Source organism: Urocitellus parryii, chromosome 1 (assembly GCF_045843805.1).
Source record: "Urocitellus parryii isolate mUroPar1 chromosome 1, mUroPar1.hap1, whole genome shotgun sequence".
Lineage (NCBI taxonomy): Eukaryota > Metazoa > Chordata > Mammalia > Rodentia > Sciuridae > Urocitellus > Urocitellus parryii.
The window spans coordinates 60,916,487-60,940,130 of record NC_135531.1 but is presented as its reverse complement, the minus strand read 5'-3'; the positions used below and the strand labels follow the sequence as shown (position 1 = coordinate 60,940,130).

Sequence of the window (23,644 nt, the reverse complement as noted above, 5' to 3'; positions counted from 1 at the left end):
ATCCTCCTGCCTCAGCCTTCCAAGTTGCTGTGATTACAAATGTGGGCCACTATGTCCATCTGGCAAGGTATTCCTTTTCAATTTTTGGGCTTTTAAAAATTTTTTTGGTGCAGGCAACTGAACCCAGGGCCTTGTGCAGGCTAAGCACTGAGTTTCTTTAAATGCATCTTAGGGAGGGAAAAAAAGTACAAAAAAACCTCAAGAAAAACAAAAAACTAAAAAAAATCAATCTGAGATCATGGTTTTTATCTCCAGAGTACTGGAGAGGGCCCACAGAACTTACAGACCTCCACTTTCTTCCCATTCTTAAAGTAATCTCTTAGTTCATCTCTACTTTCAGCCTTGCCTTCATATTTTCAAAAGCACTTGCTTCTTTTCTTTCTCCCTCTGGATGACCTATTTTTTTCAGCCAGTACAGGATTTTGTTTCTTTGATGTTTTGTTACTAATGTCAGGGGATGTTCTAATGGAATTCCCCTCTCCTTTCAAGAAGGAATTAGGCTTTTGTTGTTTTCATAAGTCAGGGGATTTGTATCACAGGTTCAAACATTGCTTCATACCTACAGGGTGAGCCTTATCTCTGGTTATTTTGCCTCCTACCATAAAGGCCCCTCATTACTCTCTATTATTATTTAAATTTATTTCATGACATTGAATGTGAGTATACACATATATACCACACTTTGGCACCAGGGGTTGAACCCAGGGATGTTGAACCCAGGGGCACGGAACCACTAAGCCACATCACCAGCCCTTTTCTATATTTTATTTGACAGGGTCTTGATGAATTGCTGGGACTGGCTTTGAACTAGTGATTCTCCTGGGATTACAGGTGTGTGCCACAGCACTGGGCTAAGCAACCCAGTGATACTTTGGCTCTAAATAAAATATAGAATAGGTTTGGGGATGTGGCTTGTGGTTAAGTGCTCCTAGGTTCAATTCCTGGTACCAAAACAAAAACAAAAACAAAAACAACAAAAATTTTTTTTTGTTGTATTTCTTCCCCAGCCAAGAACATTTTATTACTGTATTGCTATCTCTTGAAGCAGATTAAGAATACTCATGCTGACTTGCAGAGTTTCGATTACAATAATTTTTGAATGGGCAATACATTCGAAAGTACACAAGGGAGTATAGTGAACTGTCTTCCCAGGATGCTTAGCAGAAACCTGGTTCCTCTCCTAGGGTGCAAGTGTAATCACGCCTTCACAACAGAATTTCTAATCTATATTCTATTCAATTTTGATTTTCTTGAAAGCTGGAAAACAATTTTTAAATTTTATTTACTTATGTTTTGGTATTGGGCTTTGAACCCAGCGGCCAATTTGCGATCCAGTTGCCTCAGCCTTGCCTCAGAGTTGCTGGGATTACAGGACTAAGCCACCGCGCCAGGCTTCAATTTAGAATTTCTGAGCCTTGGGGATCCCCATATACTGGTGTGCAGGCGCCGCTCTCATATGCTTAAGTGCTCTTGGAGACCCTTTAAAAATAAATTGGCCAGTTATTTTACTAGTTTCCATTAAGCCTTTCGTTGAGGGGGCTGAGGGGGTAGCCTAGCGGTAGATTGCATGTTCAGCAAGCGGAAAGCCCTGGGTTCGATTCCCAGCCCCGGGAGGGGAAAATTGAAGGCTTTGAGCTGTGGAGTCGACTCGGCCTCCTCTCTCTCTTTTCAACAACTCCTAAGGACGCCTGAAGAAGGAATAGCATACATCTTAGTTTCTCAAATTCCGGTTCACAGGTAACCCAAGCTGTCGGTAGTTGCCATGGCTCCCGGCGCCCTGAGTCTGACGTCAGTCAGCTGCGCTGCCTGGTGACGCAATCAGTTCCGGCGCCCTCTGAGGGCGGGGGAGCAGCGAGGAGGGAGAAACTTAGCTCTTAGTGTGGCAGGGTCATGAAGAAGAGGCGGTGGTGGGAGAGAGGTGGCGGCGGCGGGGGCGCGAAACTGCGGTAGCCGCCCGCGGGGCCGGTGGTGTGGCTTTGTGGGGAGGGCGTAGGTCCTCTCGGGCAGCGGCCGGGGCTCGGGGCTTAGCGCGGCCGTGGAGCCGCCTCCCCGGGCCCCCTGGCTCCGCCATGTTCCGCAGGGCACGCCTTAGCGTGAAGCCGAATGTCAGGCCTGGTGTAAGCGCCAGGGGCTCTACCGCTCCCAATCCCCAGCGCGGCCAGGAGTCTCCCAGGCCCTCGGAGCCTACGGCGGAGTCCGCTCCGAAGCCAGTGGAGCCCACAGATGTGCCCGCGGTGGATTCCGGGGCAGCAGAGCCCCAAGAAAAGGCTCCTAGGAGCAGGTAAGCGCTTGCAGAGGGAAAATGAAGCTGAGCACATGAACATTATTAGAGGAGTACTCCCTTGCTTTCAGAGTCTGGATGAACCCACTCTAAACTGCAGTTTGTCCCTCTGACCTTTCGTCAGGATCTGTATGTTCACGAGGAGACCTGGTCTTCCAGTTGGTGGTGATGGGAATCCAGTATAGCAATCTGAAGGGAGAATAGCCATGCTGTCACTTGAGAATTTAATTATCGTAGTTTTAAAGTTTTTTTTTTTTTTTTTGCAAGGAGAGTGGTTTAAAAATTTTTTAAAAATACTTATTTTTAAAAAGGAGATCGCCAGTATTGCTTTTTTGTTTCTCTCGGTGTTGGTGATCGAACTCAGGGCCTCGCACATGCTAGGCAAGCGCTCTGCCACTGAGCTATGTTCCCAGATTGTTCTGCTTCTGCTGACTTGTGTCAAGGAAAGAAGTTTCTGTTGCTTGCTTTGGGTTTGAGGGATGCACTTTATCAAGAATCATGGCTTTAGCGTCGTGTACCGCATTTGGATTAAGGACTCTTTTACTTAATTTAACAATTTAAGTAGACTTTTCCTAGACAAAATTTATTTTGCTAAATAAGGATAATATTATCTTCTTTGGGGGCGTTATTTTGGAGATTCGAGATAACTTACTTGCACAGCACAGGCCAGAATAGTTTCCCTACAAAAGTTCTTAAGTTTTGCTTTTTCGTTTTGTTTTTTTTCGTACCGGGGATAGAACTAGGCGGCACTGGATCACTGAGCCACATCCCCAGCCCTGTTTTGTGTCACTGAGTTGCCTAGTGCCTCACTTTTACTGAGGCTGGCTTTGAACTCGCTGTCCTCCTGATTGCAGGTGTGCCCAGGCACTGGCCAAAGTTCTTAGTTTTAAGAAAGGGTGACAGTGGAAAGTAATTAAATTAAAAACCTGCCAGGTTAATAAGGTGGTCTCTGTTTTTATATTGTATGTAGGAGGAAACAGTAAAAAACCAGCCCTGTTAAGTGCCAGTGAGTTGGTACAAATTTTGTTTATATTGTGACAAAAAGGTGAACATTTTCTTTTGTGGGAGCACAACTTACTCTAGTAAGCTGGTGCTAGTTATAGGGTGTTTATTTTGATAGTTCGTTGATGCTCAGTTATTTCCAAGTTTTTTTACATGAATCTGATTTAAAATTTCTCCTTAAAATGGAGATACAATACCTCTTACTGCTAAATTAATATTAAGTTTTGAGAGATTTGATTAACAGTGTAGGAATGCATGATGACTAATAATTTAATAAATTATTGTTATATGTCTCAGACTGTAGTCCTGAGACATTCATGCTCTAGAGTATTTAATTGATTTCTTAGAATTTAAATTAAGGAGTATATTTTGTTTTTGAACTGCATTTTTTTGTGTGTGGGCGTTTTTGCTAGATGTAAAAATTGATAGGGTGTATATGCATTCAACATAGTTGGGCAAAATGCACATGATGCATATATCATTTCTATAAGGGCTGAGATAAGATTTTTGGGGGGGAGTGGGCAGCAGTTGGGAGTGGGCACCAGGTCCTTGAACATGCTGGGCAGGCACTCTGCTACCAGTTACCTCTTCAGCCTGAGATAAGAATTTAAACTGGAAACTTTCTGGAAAGGTTATTCCATTGGTTAAGGCATTTTGCATTTTTATATAAAAACCAATTATAAAATATGAAAAAAGTTTTTTGTTTTTTTTCTTCTCTTATTTTGTGGTTGTGGGGATCAAGACCAGGGCCTCACATATGCTGGGGCAAGCACTCTTACCTGAGCTACATCCCTGGCCCCTTTTTTCTTTTTAATATTAAGAAATTAATTGTTACATAATAATTATACATATTTATAGGGTACAGTGTGATGTTTCAGTACATGTATACAATGTGTAATGATCAGATCAGGGAAATTGGTGTATCCATTACTTCAAAAGTGTTTCTTTGTCTTTGGAACATTTCAAATTCTCTCTACTAGCTATTTTGAGATATAAAATTATTTGTTATTAACCCTACAATTGTATTATCACCTGACTGTGTTATAGTATATTAGAAGTTATTCATTCTATCCAACTTTCACCCTGTTCTCTTTTCTTGATTTGATTTGTTTTTAGGCCATTCTTGAATTATTTATGTCTATCTGTACCATATCTAATATGTATTTTGAAGTGACTGAATATTTTGGCTGTGTAAGTAGAGTTGTACTTGAAAAAGAATAAATGATTCCTGCTCCAAATAGCATTTGGTTTGAGTCTGGTGCAGTGGCATACACCTGTAATCCTAGCAGCTCAGGAGGCTGAGGCAGGAGGATTGCAAGTTCAAGTCCAGCTTCAGCAACTTAGCAAGGCAATAAGCAACTTAATGAGATTCTGTCTCAAAAACATAAAAAGGACCAGAGATGTGGCTCAGTGGTTAAGCACCCCTGGGTTCAATCCCTGGTACAAAAAAAAAAAAAAAAACAAACAAACAAACAAAAAAAACTAACAAAAAAGGAATTTGGTTTGGCTAATGAGGTTAAATGTATGTCTTCAAATACTGCAATACAAATATTTTATAAGTTTGAAGTTTTGTGTATTTGCTTTGACTGATCTCATGTTGATATAGTGCCAATAATTTAGACCAATTTAGGGAGATGTCAAAGTGATGTATAGACTGTATTTGAAAAGAAACCTCTGTCTGCCATGCACGAGGCCTTGGGTTCCATCCCAGCATCATATGTAAAACAGAAACATAAAACAAAAAAGTTAAGTCTTAAAACAAAACCCTCAGTTATTCAAAGTAGGTTGATTAAGTTTGTTCTGTAAAAACTTAGGTTTTTGTTTGCTTTGAGGAAACTAGCATATAATTATGTTGTCTGCCGAGCTTAGGTACATAATATTTGAAAAGATTAACAGTATTCATTAGAATTTATATAAGTTAAAAAGATTTTAAACAAAACTTATAGTAATCAGCATAAATCTTAAGTCATTGGACATGCTAGTGTGAACCCAGGGTCTTGCACATTCACTGCCACTGAATTGTACCCCTAGACCCCCATTAATTCTTTTTTTTAAAATTATTGTTGGTTGTTCAAAACATTACATAGTTCTTGATATATCATATTTCACACTTTGATTCAAGTGGGTTATGAACTCCCATTTTTACCCCGTATACAGATTGCAGAATCACATCAGTTACACTTCCATTGATTTACATATTGCCATACTAGTGTCTGTTGTATTCTGCTGCCTTTCCTATCCTCTACCATCCCCCCTCCCCTCCCCTCCCCTCACCTCTTCTCTCTGTACCCCCTCTACTGTAATTCATTTCTCCCCTTTGTATTATTTTTCCCTTTCCCCTCACTTCCTCTTGTATGTAATTTTGTATAACCCTGAGGGTCTCCTTCCATTTCCATGCAATTTCCCTTCTCTCTCCCTTTCCCTCCCACCTCTCATCCCTGTTTAATGTTAATCTTCTTCTCATGCTCTTCGTCCCTACTCTGTTCTTAGTTACTCTCCTTATATCAAAGAAGACATTTGGCATTTGTTTTTTAGGGATTGGCTAGCTTCACTTAGCATAATCTGCTCTAATGCCATCCATTTCCCTGCAAATTCTATGATTTTGTCATTTTTTAATGCAGAGTAATACTCCATTGTGTATAAATGCCACATTTTTTTTATCCATTCGTCTATTGAAGGGCATCTAGGTTGGTTCCACAGTCTTGCTATTGTGAATTGTGCTGCTATGAACATCGATGTAGCAGTGTCCCTGTAGCATGCTCTTTTTAGGTCTTTAGGGAATAGACCAAGAAGGGGAATAGCTGGGTCAAATGGTGGTTCCATTCCCAGCTTTCCAAGAAATCTCCATACTGCTTTCCAAATTGGCTGCACCAATTTGCAGTCCCACCAACAATGAACAAGTGTACCCTTTTCCCCACATCCTCGCCAGCATTTGTTGTTGTTTGACTTCATAATGGCTGCCAATCTTTTTTTAATAATGAGACTTTAGTGTTTTGTCCTAGGTTTTAAAACTAGGACATACGAAAGAAGATTCATGGTGTTCGTTTTTCTTTTCTTTCTTTCTTTCTTTCTTTCTCTTTTTCTCTCTTTTAAATTTCAACAGTGATGAGAAGATTGGTGGTGAAAATAATGTTGAAGAATCCAGCAAATTGTTCTCTACCGTTTCACAGAGAAGAAAGCGAGTATCAAGTACTTCTAGTTTGGTTAAGCCTAGTGTCAGTGTTCCTTCACAGTCTCATCCCTTATCTACAGTTAATCAAGATGCTCCACAGCCAAACCCCATTCCAACAAAAGAGAAACAGCCATGCTCAGACAGATACCGAATATATAAAGCCCAGAAACTGAGGGAAATGTTAAAAGAAGAATTGAGAAAAGAGAAGGTAAGGGAGGAAAATCCCAATTTCAATGTTGCTTGCTAGATTTCTGTTTTTAGGTTAGTATGGCATCATTTGGAAGAAAAATAAGCATCTCTAGTAAAACCAAAATAACATCCCTTATGCGTCTGTAGCAAAACCAAAATAACATCTCCCTTTGTTAATAGATGATTGAGAAGTATGTTGAACTTCATAGTCAACTAATAAAAATTTTTATGTACTTCATTTAATTATGTTTTTTATTTTTTTCCATTTTTTTATTGGTGCATTATAGTTGTATGTAATGATAGGATTTGTTATATATCTATATATGTACAACATAATTTGGCCAGTATCATTCCTCTTTGTTTTTAGTGAGGGCAACAAGTAAAACTTTTATAAGAACATATATAGATACATAGGCATATTTGTAAAATAAACCTTGAATCGGATTTTTCATATAAAGATATCCATGTGACATGCTGTATATTTATTTTTGTTAAGACAAAGGTATTTGAATTAAGATAAACATGGTTGAGCAATATGAATTGGTAATTTTCTGTGTGGAAAATTACAAATGGGAAATATTTGTGCAATGCATATAGTAGAGTCCATGTTCTTTATAATCTTGAAAACTAATTTTTTTTTTTTTTTCCCTTGGAAGGACATGGTAATAGTGGTGAAGCATGCTGGCTCTGGAGTTAGATACTTAGGCTTTGAGTCTTAGCTATGTGATGTTGGGCAGTTTAATTGATCTTTCTATGTCTATTTCCTCATCTGTAAAATAGGACCAATAATAGCATCTACCTCATTGAAGGATTGTGAACATTAAATGAATTAATACATGTGAAACATATTTAAACTTAAGTCTAGAAAATAGTAAGTGCTGGTATGGTGGTGCATGCCTGTAATCCCAGCTATTTGGAAGGCCGAGGTGGGAGGATTGTGAGTTTGAGTCCAACCTGGGCATCACAGTGAGACCCCATCTTTTAAAAAAAAAAAATTCTGTTGAAAATATTAAATGTCCACCAAATGTCAGCATTTTTTTTTTTCCCCCCTCTGTACTAGAGATTGAATCCAGGGCCTCATGCATGATAGATAGGCAAGCATTCTACTGCAAAGCTACACCCAGCTCCAGTGAGCAGGATTTTGTACATTGAACTTTCATCCAGTCCCAATCACTTTAGATTTTAAAAACTAAAAACTATTATGGGTAATGTGCTACAATTTTTTTAATATTCAGCTCATAATTTTTCCCTAAAATTAGATATAATCAGAATAGGAATAATATTAAAACTCTTGGAATGAATGTAATAGTGGTCCATATATTTGAGTGTAGTACATTTGAAATTCTTCTATATTTATAAAATAAAAGTGGATCTGTGTGTTTGTATATATAGAAACAATGGAAAAACAAATATGCTATAAATGAAAGTCAGAGACCAGCAGATCGTTCAAAAATGACTATGAGAGACTTCATATATTACCTGCCAGATAATAATCCAATGACGTAAGTAAAATTTATTTGTTTTAGTTTCTTTGTAGTGATTTAAGTACCACATTTAGAGTATAATTTCTTGTTTTCTAAAAGCATGTTGAAAAAATTTGTAGCACATATGTTATACTGTGACTGAAGATTTTATGATAACTATCAGTGATCTTTTTTTCTTTTTGTGGCACTGGAGATTGAACTCTTGACTTCACACTTAAGCATCACTGAGCTACATCCCCAACCCTTTTTTTTGTTTGGAGACAGGGTCTTGGAAAAGTTGCCCACGTTGGCCTTGAACTTGATATCCTCCTGTGTCAGCCTTTAGAGTCACTGGGATTATAGTCCCATACCTCTTGCCTGTTTTATTTCTTTCCTCCCCTCCCCTCCCCTCATGCTGGGAAAAATCTATATAAAAAATCTGTATCTCAACCATAAGAGTAAAGATCCTAAAAGAAAGTTTTCTGATATACAAAAAAAAAGAAATCAAAGTAGTTGAAGTTAAATCTGAAAAATCTTTGAATGTATAAATAATGACAAAGAAGACACCCTTCCCTTCCCCTCCCCTTTCCTTGTGTGGGGATTGAATCCAGGGCCTTGCTTGTATATACTGCTGAGCTATACCCCCAGCTGTGATTGCAATTAACTGTTTTCTGGGGATGGCAAATGATACTTTTTATCGATGATATGAAAAATAAGTTTCCTTTGTTATATTAATTAACAGGATGTAGTAAAACCAGTTAGGCAACTTTTCTATAATCAAGGTTGCAATTTCTCTTTATTATGTACTATAACCTAATCTAAAGGAGCTATCTAAGATTTTAAGCAGTACATTGATTAAATTCAATGGTAGTTTGATTAGCAAATCTTTCAAGAATAAGGCTTCAAAATCTTGGTTGGGGTTGGGGACAGAAGTCTTCTAAATAAATCTGGTCATTGTTGTTGATAGTTTAGCTGATAGAGGTAGCATATTTTTTAGTAGGACCTTTTGGGGTTCACCAGGTGTTTGATCCAGTTGAAGGAAGGACCGGAAACCTGGATTTTGAGTTGCTTGACATACACACATTGAAGACAAACTATGTAGGTATTTTTATGTCTTGGGATTGGGAGCCTCCCTTTATTAAGGAATCAGGAATTACTAAGAGCATGAACCTAACAGATTATTTGTACTTGATTACAAATTTTTGACTGAAAAATTTTTTTTCTCCCTCCGTTCCTCCCTCTTTCCCTTTTCTTAATTTTCCTTCTTTTCCCTTTCCTGTTTTCTGTGTTGAGGATTGAACTCAGGGATTTAAGCATACTAAATACACACTGAGCTAAAACCCCAGCTGTGACTGAAAAATTGTTAAACTGTGCCATTATTAATGAAGTACTATGGTTTATTATATCTTTGAAAAAACACATAGAAGTTAATTTTCTTCTTGCTTACAGATAGAATTGGCAAGACAAATTCAGTCATTAAAAAGTATTGTTATTTGTGTTTAATAGTTCTTCACTAGAACAAGAAAAGAAAACTGAAAAGTCATTGACTCCCATCCAGTCAAGAGAGTAAGTATTCCATCTTATTCTTTTTTGAATGTATTCTATTATGGGAATATCTTTTCAAAAAAATGAAATGATTTTGAGGTCTGTGTCCAGATTTTTCTTTTCAGTCTTCTAATTAAATAAGCAGTTAATACAAAAATAGAGAAAGTTCTCTAAAGGAAAGTTTTTTTAAAAAGAAATGATTGAACCCAGGGGCACTTTACTACTGGGCTAAATCCCCAGCCCTTTTTTAATTTTTATTTTGAGATAGGGTCTCCCTAAGTTGCTTAGGGGCTTGCTAAATCGCTGAGGCTAGCCTTAAACTTGAAATCCTCCCACCTCAGCTTCCCGAGATGCTGGGATTATAGATGTGCATCACCATGCCTGGCTCCAGCCCTTTTTGTTTTTTATTTTGAGATAGGGTCTTGCTGAGTTGTTTAGGACCTTGCTAAGTTGCTGAAGTTGGCCTCAAACTTGTGATACTCCTCCCTCAGCCTTCCTATGCTTGGCTTGACTGGATCTTTGTATTTATTTTTTGTGGTGCAGGGGATGGAACCCAGGGCCATGTGTGTTCTGGGCAGATGCTTTGCTACTGAACTATACTACTAGCCTTGTTTGAATTTTTAAAATAGACTCACCTATGAATAAAAGTAACTTTTATTTAAATGAGCTTGAAAATCCCACACTATTTGTGTAATACATATATAACTGGTCAGTTATGCACATATAACTGACCAGTATTATGATGTTCAGTTAAAGCTGTTAGAATAAGAAAGCTTTTTTTTTATTGTTGTTTTAGAAAAATAGTTTTTGCATGATACAGAACTCAAAAGGAACAAAAGTGAATATTGTAAAAATTCTTCTACCTCTGATCAAGCCTAGCTTCTTTTTCTTTTATTTTTTTTTAATATTTATTTTTTAGTTTTCGGCGGACACAACATCTTTGTTTGTATGTGGTGCTGAGGATTGAATCCGGGCCGCACGCATGCCAGGCGAGCTTGCTACCGCTTGAGCCACATCCCCAGCCCCTTTTTAAATTTTTTTTATACATCAAAGTTAGCATTCTATATACACTGTCCTGCAGTAGGTTTAGTTTGATTTTTTTTTTTTTTTTTTTTGTACCAGGGATTGAACTCAGGAGCACTTGACCATTGAGCCACATCCCCATTCCTATTTTGTATTTTATTTAGAGACAGGGTCTCACTGAATTGCTTAGCGCCTTGCTTTTGCTGAGGCTAGCTTTGAACTAGTGATCTTCCTGTCTCAGCCTCCCAAGCTGCTAGGATTACAGGAGTGTGCCACCATGCCTGGCAATAGGTTTAGTTTTGATGACACTATATGTAGTCTGTATAAGCACAAGCTCCCTATGCTTTTTACATTCAAAACTATCATGTTAGTTTATTCTGAAGAAATTCCACCAAAAGACCTTTTTAGGAAGTTATTGGTATTTTCTTTCTTTCTTTCTTTTTTTTTTTTGTGGGGCTGGGGATCAAACACAAGGCCTAATCACATGTTATGCCAAGCACTCTGCTACTGAGCTACCTCCCAGCCCAAGTAGCTGTATATTTTAAAGTGAAGGATTGTTGAAATTTAGCAGAAACATTAAAACAGTTTCAGAGCTATCATTTCAAGGGTTAAGTAAGCTTATTATTTTGCCTAGGATGCATACTGTTTTAAAGCACATTTCTGAAGCTTTAAAAATAGTTTATGCTTCACAGGTTTATAATTTATGTTGACTTCAATAAAACATATCCAATAGTGTAGTAGATTGGAAAGTGTGTGGAATTTGGAATCCTTATTTGAAAAACTAAAAGTTAGAAGGAAGGTAATCTGCTGTGCTATTGCACAGTAGGGTAGCTATAGAAAACTAATAGTCATGTACTGTATATTTCAAAAAGCTTTAAGAAGGATTCTTTTTTTTGAGATAAGGTTTTGCCATGTTGCCCTGGCTGGCCTTGAACTCTTCATCCTTCTATCTGAGCCTCCTGAGTAGATGGGATTATAAGCATATGCCACCTATCACACTTGCCTAGAAGGATTTGAAATTTTTCAACATAAAGAAATGATAAATGTTTTTGTTTAACCTGATTTAGACATTGCATATACACATATTGAAACATTATGTAGATGGTACCCCATTAAGATGTACAATTTTCATGTTTTTCTGTATCAGCTAAAATTAAAATCTAATAAAAATATATACATACACATAGCTTTCTAAAAAAAAAAAAAAAGCCTATTTGGCTTTTTGTTCTATCCTTACTGTCCTTACTGTTGTGTAATCTAGAGCGTAAGTTTTCTATTTTCTCTAAGGCTTAAGTGAGTATGAAAATACTAAAGAGTTAATTAAATGTTCTGGAACCAAGTGCTAAGTAACTGTAAGGATTATTATTGTTAATTCCATAATAACCGGATGGTTTGTGTTAATACTGTGTTGAAGTTGAAAAGATGAGCATTTATTTCTCTTTAATTAATCAATTAATGTATTTAATTTTGTTGCTGGGAATTAAACCCAGAGCCCTGGGCCTGCTAAGCATGTGTACTACTACTGAGTCACACTTCTGTCCCAGGAAATACTTCTCTAAGCTATGTGAATTAACTTATCTTTACATTTAGTAGGCAGGAAAATAAGAGCACGCTTGATGTTGAAGATAATGAAGAAATGCAAGAAGAGACAGATGATGGGCCATTGCTGGTTCCTCGAGTAAAAGTGGCAGAGGATGGTTCTATTATTTTGGATGAAGAAAGGTAAGTTGAGATTTGTTGTGGTTTCACCAGAAAAAAGCATGCTTTATTTAAGGAGAGGGATCCTATTTCTGAATCTGTCATTATCACTTATACCGCAGTGTTTATACTTATATCCTGAATGCTATAATCAGAAAAGTGGGTTACATTAATTCAAAACTTGTAGCTTTTTTTGTTTGTTTCTTTTGTTTTGAGAGGAGGGCCTTCTAAATTGCTCAGGTTGACCTCAAACTCGGAATCCTCCTGCCCCAGCTTGCTCAGTAGCTGGGATTATAGGCATGTGCACCCTGCCCAGTTCATTTTTAGCAATTTTTATGTGTTTTGTATGAGATGATACTGTTGTTCTGTCATACATTAGTCTTAACACCATTGTTTTACTATCCTTACTGGTAATTGAGCTGAGCTGCTAAACTAATTATATGCTGTTCTCCACTGAGAATAGATTTCTAGAATTAACTTAATCTTGAAGTCAGTATTCAAGTTTTCATGTAATTAATTAATACCATATTCTGGTATACGATGATAAATAATGGATATACAATGAGACAGGTTTGACATTTTGGGAGTTTTGTTAAGGTGAGATTTTGTTTACTCTCCACTTTCACAGTTATAAAATTAAATTTCTCAGTTTGGCATTGCAGGATTCAGCTTTCTTTCTAAAGTGTATTTTTTAAAGAGGATATGCTATATTAATAAGTTAGTAAATATGAAAAAATGAAAAGTTTCTTGCCTAATTTATAAAAATAATTTTTTTCCCTCTCCCCGGTATTGGGAATTTAACCCAGATACCTTCTACCACTGAGCTCTTTTTAAATTTTTTATTGTTTTTGGTACTGGGGATTGAATGCAGTATATCTACCACTGAGCTATGTTCCCAGTCCTTTTTATTTTTGAAACAGGGTCTTGCTTAGTTGTGTAGGGCTTTGTTAAGTTGCTGAGGCTGACTGTGAACTTGCATCTTCCTGTTTCAGTTTCCCAAATAGCTGAAATTATAGGCTTGCGTTATTGCTTTTGGTTTAGTAAAAAATTTTATAGCATTTAAATTTGGGTGGTGTGATGGTTTTTGTAATCCCAGCAACTCTGGAAACTAAGGCAGGAGGATCACAAGTTTGAACCCAACCTCAGTAACTTAGTGAGACCCTGTCTCAAAAAATAAAAAGGCCCAGCCATGTTCCTAGGTGCATGTTTGTAATCCCAGCATCTCAGGAGGCTGAGACAGGAGGATCGTGAATTCAAAGCCAGCCTCAGCAATGGTGAGTCACTAACCAACTCAGTAAGACCCTGTCTTGAAATAAAATACAAAATAGGGCTGGGGATGTGCCTCAGTGGTTGAGTGCCCCTGAGTTCAATCCCCAGTACCAAAAAAAAAAAAAAAAAAAAAGAAAGAAAGGCCCAGCAGCTTGGGAGGCTGAGTCAGGAGGATCAAAACCAGCCTCAACAAATTAGTGTGGCCCTAATCAACTCAGCGAGACCCTGTGCAAATAAAATACAAAATAGGGCTGGGGATGTGGCTCAGGGGTTGAGTGCCTCTGAGTTCAATACTGGGTACCCTCTGAAAAAAATTTAAAAAAATAAAAAGGACCAGAGTGTGCATGTGTGAATATGTAACAACAAGTCCCATCACTATGTATAGCTATAATGCACCAGTGAAAAAGTGTGGGGGGAAAAATGGCTCGAAATGTAGCTCAGTAGTAAAGCATCCCAGATTTAATCCCCACTACTTTAAAAAAAAAAAACAAACCAAAACAAAACCCCAACCAAAAAACACCAATAATAAAACTATGATGATGATGGGGCCAGGGTATCGGCTCAGTGGTAGAACACTTGCCCAGCATGTGTGAGGCCTTGGGTTCCATCCCTAACATCATATAAAAATAAACAGATAAAATAAAGGTATTTTATCCATCTATAAGTAAAAAATACTAATAATAGTAAAAAAAAAAAAAGGAGTGGATTGTCTAAAAAAAAAAACTGTGCTGATGAAACATGAATGTAATAGTGCTAGTAATAATAGTAATAATTTTGTTTGCTTTTTTCCATTAGTTTGTGATGGTGAGTTTACTGGTTGATAAAGAGTTAACTGCTTTGTATTTAACTGCTTTGTTTGCACGCATGTAAAATATAAAATGCTTGTATTTATCAATATTCTCATAATGCCTAGCATAATAAATATGTATAGCCTATAAGAGGCATACAGAAGGCAACAAAAAATATTTTTTAGGTGCCTCAAAAATACTGAGCCACATCTCCAGCCCTTTTTATTTTTTTCTTTTGAGATATCGTCTTGCTAAATTGCTTGGGCATTGCTAAGTTGCTGAAGCTAGTTTTTAACTGATGATCCTCCTGCCTCAGCCTCCCAAGCCATTGGGATTACAGGTGTGTGACCCTATAGCTAGCCTTTTTTATTTTTTTCCTTCTCTGATACTGGAGATTGAATCCAGGGTTACTCTGCCATGGGATATATCCCTAGTTATTTTATATTGGAATAGGATCTCACTAAATTGTGGCCTCGAAGTAGTGATCCTTTTACTTTAGGTTACTGAGTTGTTGGAATTACAGGTGTGTGCTACCATGCCTAGCTTAGTTGCCCCAAAGTTATTTTCTCAATTTTATATTATTATTGTGGATTTTGAAAACAGATCGGTACTTATTTATACTTCTTGGTAATCACATTATAAATAACAATTCGTTAGTCGGTAAGTATGTGTGTCTGAATATCTATGTATTTCAAATTATTGTCATTTTTGTTCAAATGCATAGTATACTTCTAAAGTATAGCTGTTTAAATCTCATCTACTATTTGTCTTTTTACTTGTTTTTATTTTGACTCTGTTTGAAAATGTGTTTCTTTCAGTTTAACTGTAGAAGTTTTAAGGACAAAAGGCCCCTGTGTTGTTGAGGAAAATGATCCTATATTTGAGCGTGGTTCTACAACTACATATTCCAGCTTTAGAAAAAATTATTATTCTAAGCCATGGTCCAATAAAGGTAACAAATTTTCATTAAAAATTGTTTAAGTTACTTACTTGAAATAAACTATATTTCTGGCTTAAATCAAATCTCTCTCTTAAGCGAAGTGAAATGTAAACTACCATGTTGTTTTCTGTCTAGCAAATTTTATTGACACCTCCCACCTGCTCCTACTGTGGAACAACATCCCTGGGTTTGTTTTTTTAATATGTTTATTTTTGAGTTGTAGTTGGACACAATACCTTTATTTCACTTATTTATTTTTATGTGGTGCTGAGGATTGAACCCAGGGTCTCGCACATTCGAGGCCAGTGCTCTACCGTTGAGCAACAATCCCAACCCTTCCTGATTTTAAATTAGAAATCTTTTGAAGAATTAGTTCTTTGGTCATTTTGTCTGAAATCTTCCTGTGTCAAATTCTACTACAAAGAAATACCATTATCAACATTTCTAATGGTCATGATATCCTACTTAAGATAAGTTATCTAGTAAAGATTCTATTTTTTTCCCCCTCCTGTGTGCTAGGGAGTTGAACCAAGGACTTCATGCGTGCTAGGCATGCTACCACTGAACTATATCCCCAGCCCCCTAAAGTTATTATAGATAAAAATTAGGCTGTTAAAGTATATAGTACCTATTGCATGGTGATGCTTATTATTTACTTTTTATTATATAAACAATAGAGTTTTGGGAAGAAATTCAAACATGACAGAAGGTTATAGAGCAGAAGGAAAGAGTCTTTACTTCCTTTCTCTGACTACCTTATTCCTATTCTCCTGAGATGACTTGTATCAAGTTTCTCATGTATTTTTTTTTTTTTTAAGTTACTTTTTTATGTAGGACTTAGGACATCTTAGTTGCACACATACCCATTTCTGGCTATGACTTGACAGTTTTCTTCAAGGTGTTTTGAATGAGACCAGAGAACAATGTCTTATTAAAAAATTCTGGCTGGGTGCAGTGGAGCATGACTATACTTCCAGAGACTTGGGAAGCTGAAATGGGAGGATTGCAAATTCAAGGCCAGCCTCAGCAACCTAGCAAGGCCCTAAGCAACTTAGGGAGACCCTGTCTCAAAATAAAAAATAAGGGCTGGAGTTGTAGCTCAGTGGTAGAACGTTTGCTTAGCATGTGTGATGAACTGGGTTTGAGCCTCAATACCACATAAAAATAAATAAAGTCACTGTAAAACAAAATAAAAAAGGCTGGGAATGTGGCTCAGTGTTAAAGCACCCATGGATTCAAGCCTCTGTGCCAAAAAAAAAAAAAAAAAAAATTCTGGCTGGTTTGGTATGAGCATAAAAATTTCTTATTCTACCCCCCATTTTAATGTTTCAAGATATTTGTTTAGATATTCTATGACTCTTTTTTCAATAAGAAAGTACTGTGGAATTTATTTTTAACTCATAATATGTGCTATGTAAGATTTCTTTCCTCTGAAAATACTTTTTAATGATTCTCTATCTAATTTTTACAGAAACAGATATGTTCTTTTTAGCCATCAGCATGGTAGGAACTGACTTTTCGATGATTGGACAACTGTTTCCTCACAGAGCAAGGATAGAAATTAAGGTAAAGTAAACTCATAATATTTGTTGATTAGAAAAACTCAAAAATTGCTAAATTTTTTTTAACTTTGATTTTATTCATAATTCTTGATTTTCACAGTGATGTTTATGTTACATTTTCCCTTTATCGCCTGAGAAGTAAAGCAATATTTCTCAATTCTATCATTGGTAAAATCTTTTTTTAATATTACTCTACTTAATTTGATCAAGTCTCTCATGTATTTGATCAAGTTTCTCATGGACTTGAGGGTGTACCAGTAAAGTTACTGAAATTAATTAAGAGTTGGACAGTGAATGAAAAGAGAAGATAAATATATAAGAACACCATTTTGGGGGGTAATGGAAGGGATTTAATTTAACACCTTGTGCATACTGGGCAAGAGCTCTACCATTGAGCTCTATCCCTATCCTTAAGAGTAGCCTTTGGAACACAAAATATATTACTAAATTTTCTAAGACAGCATAAAGAAAAGAATGGCATTGTTAGCAGTAGCAGTGATGTCAATTATAGCTGTAACATTCCTGGGAGGACTTTTTCTTCATACATGTTTCCTGAATTGGAGAGCCTCTGCATGCTATTACTCTGTTGCTGTAGTACATTACCCAGTCATAGTCTTTGACCTTCATTTCCCACCCTATTATATTCATTACATTAATAAAAAATTGCCAATAGGAAAGATCATTTTTCCCTCTAGAACCAGATTAGACATTGATTGGTTGCCTGGGCACATTATGTAAAGTGCATTGTACAATATGATGAAATATCCTTCCTCGCTGCATTACTGCATTTCTTCAAGAGATCAGAAACTGCTTATTCTGTTTTTTTTTTTGTATCAGAAATTGAAGCCAGTGGTACTTAACCACTGAGCCATATGCCCACCCCTTTTTATTCTTTATTTTGAGACAGGATCTCAGTAGGTTGCTTATGACCTTGCTAAATTGCTAAATTACAATTGAACTTGTAATCCTCCTGTCTCAGGCTCCCAAGTCCCTGGGATTACAGGCATGTGCCACCATGCCCAGCTCATTTTGAGATTTTTTTCAAATTTTGTTCATGAGAAGAATATTGGTTAATGGTTTGTCTTTTTTTTTTTGTTTGTTTGTTTGTTTGTTTCTTTTTTTTTCTGAAATGCTGGGGATTGAATTCAGGGCCTTCTACATGCTAAGTGTGTGCTCTACTTCTGAGTCATATCTCTAGCCCTTGTAATTTTTTTTATATATATATTTTTCAGTTGTAGTTGAACACAGTACTTTATTTATTTACTTGCTTACTTATTTATGTGGTGCTGAGGATCGAACCCAGGGCTTCACCTGTGCTAGGCGAGCACTCTATTGCTGAGCCACAACCCCATTCCCCCTTGTAATTTTTTTTTTAATGTCTTTGTTTTATTTTGGTATAAGGATTATAGAAAATGTGTTGGAAAATGTTCCCTTGTCTGCTTTCTGAAAGAATTTAAGATTAATATTATTTCTCCTTTAACATTTGATAGAATTCACTAGTAAAATCATCTAATCAGGTGATTTTCTTTGGAGGAAGACTTTAGATTATAAATTCAATTTTTAAAGTATCATTTAGGGCATTCCGATTTTCAGTTTCAACTGGGCACAATGGCATGTGCCTGTCTTCCCATATTTAGGAGACTGAGGCAGGAGAATTGATTTTGCCTAGGAGTTTACAATTAGACCCTATCCTTAAAAAAAAGAAAAGTTTCAATTTCTTGTAACAGTTTTAATGCTACAGGCATCAGATTTCATGCTATCTCATTACTTATTTATCTTTATTTTTCCTTTTAGTACTGGGGATTGAACCCAGAGTCACTTAATCACTGAGCCATATCCTCAGCCCTTTTTTATTTTTTATTTTAAGATAAGATCTTGCTAAGTTTCTTAGGGCTTTGTTAAGTTGCCAGGGTTGGCTTTGAACTTGAAATCCTTGGTTCATCCTCTTGAGCTGCTGGGATTACAGGTGTGCACCACTAGGCCTGGCTCATTATCATTTTTAATGTTTGTAGGATCTATGGTAATAACCTTGTTTGAAAGTTTGTTTTCTCTCCCTCCTCCCCCTTATCCATATTATAAGTCTTTGCAATCAGTCTATTTGTGTTAATGTCAGGGTTAACTTTTTCTTTCCTTTGATGGTACTGGGGTTTGAAACTTGGATCTCCAACATGTGAGGCAAGTGCTTTGCCACTGAGCTATATCCTGGCTTTTTTTTTTTATTACAAGAAATTTAACTCCAGTGCACTCAACCACTGAGCCACATCCCCAGCCCTATTTTATATTTTATTTAGAGACAGGGTCTCACTGAATTGTTAAGTGCCTCACTTTTGTTGAGGCTGGCTTTGAACTCATGATCCTCCTGCCTCAGCTTCCCATGCTACTGGGATTACAGGCATGCATCACCATGCCCAGCTTCTATCTCAGTTTTTAAATTCCTTTTTTCTATTTTCTTTTGGGTTAATCAAATCTATTTTATCTGTTATATCATTTTTCTCTTTTTACTTTATACTTCACAGATAATAACCTTTTTTTGTACAAGGTATTGAATTCAGGGGTGCTTAGTCACTGAGCTAGAATCCCAACCCTTTTTATTTTTTATTTTTGAAACAGGGTTTTAAGGCTTACCTTAGCTTGCCATCCTTCTGTCTCAGCCTCAGCCTCCTGAGTCTCTGGGATTACTAGTGTGTGCTACCATGCCCAACAACTTTTTAATTTTTTTTTAATCAGAGCATTATAGTTATACATAGTAGTTGAGTTCATTCTGACAAAAATTGTATATACATAGAATTTGTTTTTAGTTCCTGTTCTCTTTCTTCTCCTGTTCCCTCCCCCTATCCTCCTTCCTGTAGTCTGCAGGTCTTCCTTTTGCTTATCTATTTTATTTAGTTTTAACTGGTTCTTTCTACTTAAATATAAGGGTGAAATTCCCTTGGTATATGTTCACATAGTACTATTTTTTAAAGTTCCTTCCACATTTCCTCCCTCTTCCCCTCACTTCTCCCTCCCTCTTTCCTTCTTCTACTCTACTGATCATCTTTAAATCTTTATGATATTTGATCTTCCTCTCCTTCATTCTCTTCTTTTGCTCTAGCTTGCACATATGATAGAAACATTTGATCTTTGATTTTCTGAGGTTGGCTTACACAAATAATAACCTCTTGCTGGGTGCTGTAGCACATACCTCTAATCCTAGTTATTTTGGAGGCTGAAGCAGGGGTTTACAAGTTTGAGACTATCCTGGATAACTTAGTGAGACCCTATTTCAAAGTAAAATAATAATTTAAAAAAGGACTGGAATACAGCTCAGTGATAAAGCCTTCTTGCCTTTAATCTCCAGTACCAAAAAACAAAAACAAAAAACCCTCTCACAAATGTACTTTTATTTGTTGCCAATCCCTGTACTATGATCTTTAAAGTCCTTTTTTACTTCTACATGCCTTATAAACCCCATCTTATAATGAATTTAATGATTCTACAGTATACTTTTTGTTGGGTGTGTTGAACCCTAATGCTTTAGGAGGCTACAATAAGAGGATTGCAACTGGGTTGTTTGGGCAGGTTAGCAGGACCCTGTCTCAAAATAAAAAAAAGGACAGAGGATGTACTCAATGTTAATAGAGCACTTGCCCGGCATGTGGCATGTGTGAGGTCCTGGCTTCTGTTCCTAGTACTGCCAAAAAAAAAAAAAAAAAAGGGAGTCTTTAGTTTTTAAGAAATTTGAATAGAAAAACTAACTTTGTCTTCAATATATTGAGTACATATTTACCTTTCCTAGTGCTTTTCTTTTTCTTTGTTTTGGTATTAGGGATTAATCCTGCTCCCAGGGGAGCAGGATTAAACTCAGGGGTACTTGACCACTTAGCTATATCCCCAGCCCTTTTTATTTTGAGACAGAGTCTCACTAAGTTTCTTAGGGCCTCAATAAATTTCAGAGGCTGGCTTTGAACTTGTAATCCTCCTGTCACAACCTCCCTAGTTGCTGGGATTACAATCATGCTCCTGCCTGGCTCTGGTGATTTTCATTTTTTCCTGTAGTTCTGAATGAATACTCTGCCTTTTTTTTTTTTTTTAATATTTCTAGTTGTAGCTGGACACAATACCTTTATTTTCTTTCTTTATTTTTCATGTGGTGCTGAGGATTGAACCCAGTGCCTCACACATGCTAAGCAAGTGCTCTACCACTGAGTTACAATCCCGGCCCAGTACTCTGCTATTGAAAAAATTTCTCTGCTTTCAGTTACCAAAATGTTCTTATTTCAACCCTGTTGGTTTTTGTCTTGTTTTTTTTTTTTTTTTTGTGATGCTAGGGATAAAAGCCTGAGTCTTGAGCATTCTAGATAAGCACTCTGCCCTGAGCTATATTCTAAGCTCTGCCTCAGCCTCCTCTTCCTCCTCTCTTTCTCCTCTTCCTCCTTACTATTATTATTACTATTATTTTACTATTGGGGATTTAACCCAGGGACACTCAGCTCCTGATCCATATCCCTCATTCTTTTATTTTTTAATTTGAGAAATAACAATAAGGAGGAGGAGCAGGATCAGAAACTTAGTATAAACCTTTCATCCTCATTTTAAAAAAGTGAACCTTAACTTGCCTTTTAGTGAAGGCATATTCAATTAGTAGAGAATAGTATGTTATTCATAACAGTTTTATTTTAATGTTTGCTAATTTTCAAAATAACCTTTACTCATTTAATGGGTGAAAATTACTGTAAGTTTTGTTTCTCTTAACAGAATAAATTTAAACGTGAAGAAAAGACAAATGGATGGAGAATAGACAAAGCATTTCGTAAGTATTTCTGACCTCTTTTACAAAATATCATTTGAAGAGGCTAAAAAATAATCCTCTTTGGCTGTAGGTATAATCAAAATTACTCTAAGATTTCATCTCACTTCTGTCAGAATGGCAATCATCAAGAATATAAGCAACAATAAATGTTGGTGAGGGCTGGGATTGTGGCTTAGCCTTAGAGTGCTTGCCTAGCACATAGAAGGCCCTGGGTTCGACCCTCAGCACCCCATAAAAATAAATAAATAAAGATATTAAAAAAAATGTTGTTGAGGATGTGGTGAAAAAGGTACACTCATACATTGCTGGTGGGATTGCAGATTGGTGCAACCACTATGGAAAGCAGTATGAAGATTCCTTAGAAAACTGGGAATGGAACCACCATTTGACCCAGCTATCCCACTTCTTGGTTTATACCCAAAGGACTTAAAATCAGCATACTATAGTGATGAAGTTATATCAATGTTTATAGCAGCTCAATTCACAATAGCTAGAACCAACCTAGGTGTCCCTCAATAGATGAATAAAGAAAATGTGGTGTATATACTCAATAGAATATTACTCAGCTTTAAAGAAGAGTGAAATTATGGCATTTGCCAGTAAATGGTTAGATTTGGAGAATATCATGCTAAATGAAATAAGCCAATCTCACAAAACGAAAGGCTGAATGTTTTCTCTAATATGCAGATGCTAATTCACAATAGGGTGGGGACACTAAGGAAGAATAGTATTACCTTAGATTAAGTAAAGGGAAGTGATGGGAGGGGAGAGGAGAGGATGTGAGGATAGGAAAAATAGTAGAATGAAATAGATATTATTACTGTATGTATATATGTGACTGCAACCAATATGATTCTGCAACGTGTACACTCAGAAAAATGAGAAATCATATCCCATCTATGTATGATAAATCCAAGTGCATAAATACATTCTAATGTCATGTATAATTAATTAAAACAAATTAAAAAATTAAAAATCAATTTATAGCTGGGTTGTTGGCACAAGCCTGTAATCCCAGAGGTTTGGGAATCTGAGGCAGGAAGATTGTGAGTTTAAAGCCAGCCTCAGCAAAAGCAAGGTGCTAAGCAACTCAGTGAGACCCTGTCTCTAAATTAAAAAAATTCAAAATAGGGCAGGGGATGTGACTCATTGGTTGAGTGCCCCTGAGTTCAATCCCTGGTTATCCTCCCCGTCCCCCCAAAAATGTCAATTTATAGCTGGGCATGGTGGCACATGCCTGTAATTCCAGTGGCTGGGGCGGCGAATGAAGGGGGGCTGAGGCAGGAGGATGGCAAGTTTGAGTCCAGTCTCAGCAACTGAGCAAGGCTCTAAGCCACTTAGTGAGACCTGTCTCAAAATTAACAATAAAAGAACTGGGATGTGGCTCAGTGGTTAGATGCTACTGGGTTCAGTTTCTGCTGTCCAAAAAAAGAAGAACCAGACATGTTTACACATAGTTAAAAGTGTAGTCCAAATTTTGACAAATAATATGTATGTAATCACCATCCCAAACATGTATGGACCTTTTTTTTTTTTTTTAAGATGGAACTTTTTATTGCTTAACAAGGTCAGTTGGTTCCCTTTCAATCAATTGAATTCTGTCCTTGACCACAAGTAACCACTCTTCATTTGAATCACCATGGGTTAGTTTAGAATGTTCCAGAATATTTTATTCATGGAATCCTACAGTATGTACTGTTTTGTGCTTGGTTTCTTTTACTCCCTGTTTTTGAAATTAACTCATTTTGTTGCTTATATTACTAATTCTTTTTTTAAATTTTTAAACTAATAGTTTTTCCTTTCTACATGGTCTGTTATGTACTTGTTTATCCATTATTTTTCTGGTAAATAAACTTGCTTTTGCTAATGTGCTATTTTAAAAACCAGAAATTCTTCTTCTTTTTTTTTAAAAATAAATACTTG

General features: G+C 36.7%; 1 protein-coding gene across 5 annotated transcripts in view; it reads left to right on the top strand.

Moving 5' to 3' along the window:
- The first annotated feature begins 1,889 nt into the window (after window positions 1-1,889).
- The window catches only part of Bdp1 (BDP1 general transcription factor IIIB subunit), a 100,566-nt gene continuing 78,811 nt past the window's right edge, over window positions 1,890-23,644 (top strand). For 4 of the 5 annotated variants that reach the window (XM_026393232.2, XM_026393234.2, XM_026393233.2 and 1 more), the window contains exons 1-8: window positions 1,890-2,281; window positions 6,387-6,663; window positions 8,037-8,146; window positions 9,614-9,673; window positions 12,266-12,397; window positions 15,249-15,382; window positions 16,842-16,936; window positions 21,667-21,721. In XM_026393232.2, the coding sequence (XP_026249017.2) occupies window positions 2,070-2,281; window positions 6,387-6,663; window positions 8,037-8,146; window positions 9,614-9,673; window positions 12,266-12,397; window positions 15,249-15,382; window positions 16,842-16,936; window positions 21,667-21,721 (1,075 nt within the window). In that variant the 5' untranslated portion in view covers window positions 1,890-2,069. The remainder of the gene's footprint in view (window positions 2,282-6,386; window positions 6,664-8,036; window positions 8,147-9,613; window positions 9,674-12,265; window positions 12,398-15,248; window positions 15,383-16,841; window positions 16,937-21,666; window positions 21,722-23,644) is intronic. The other variant, XM_026393231.2, reaches the window with a different exon arrangement.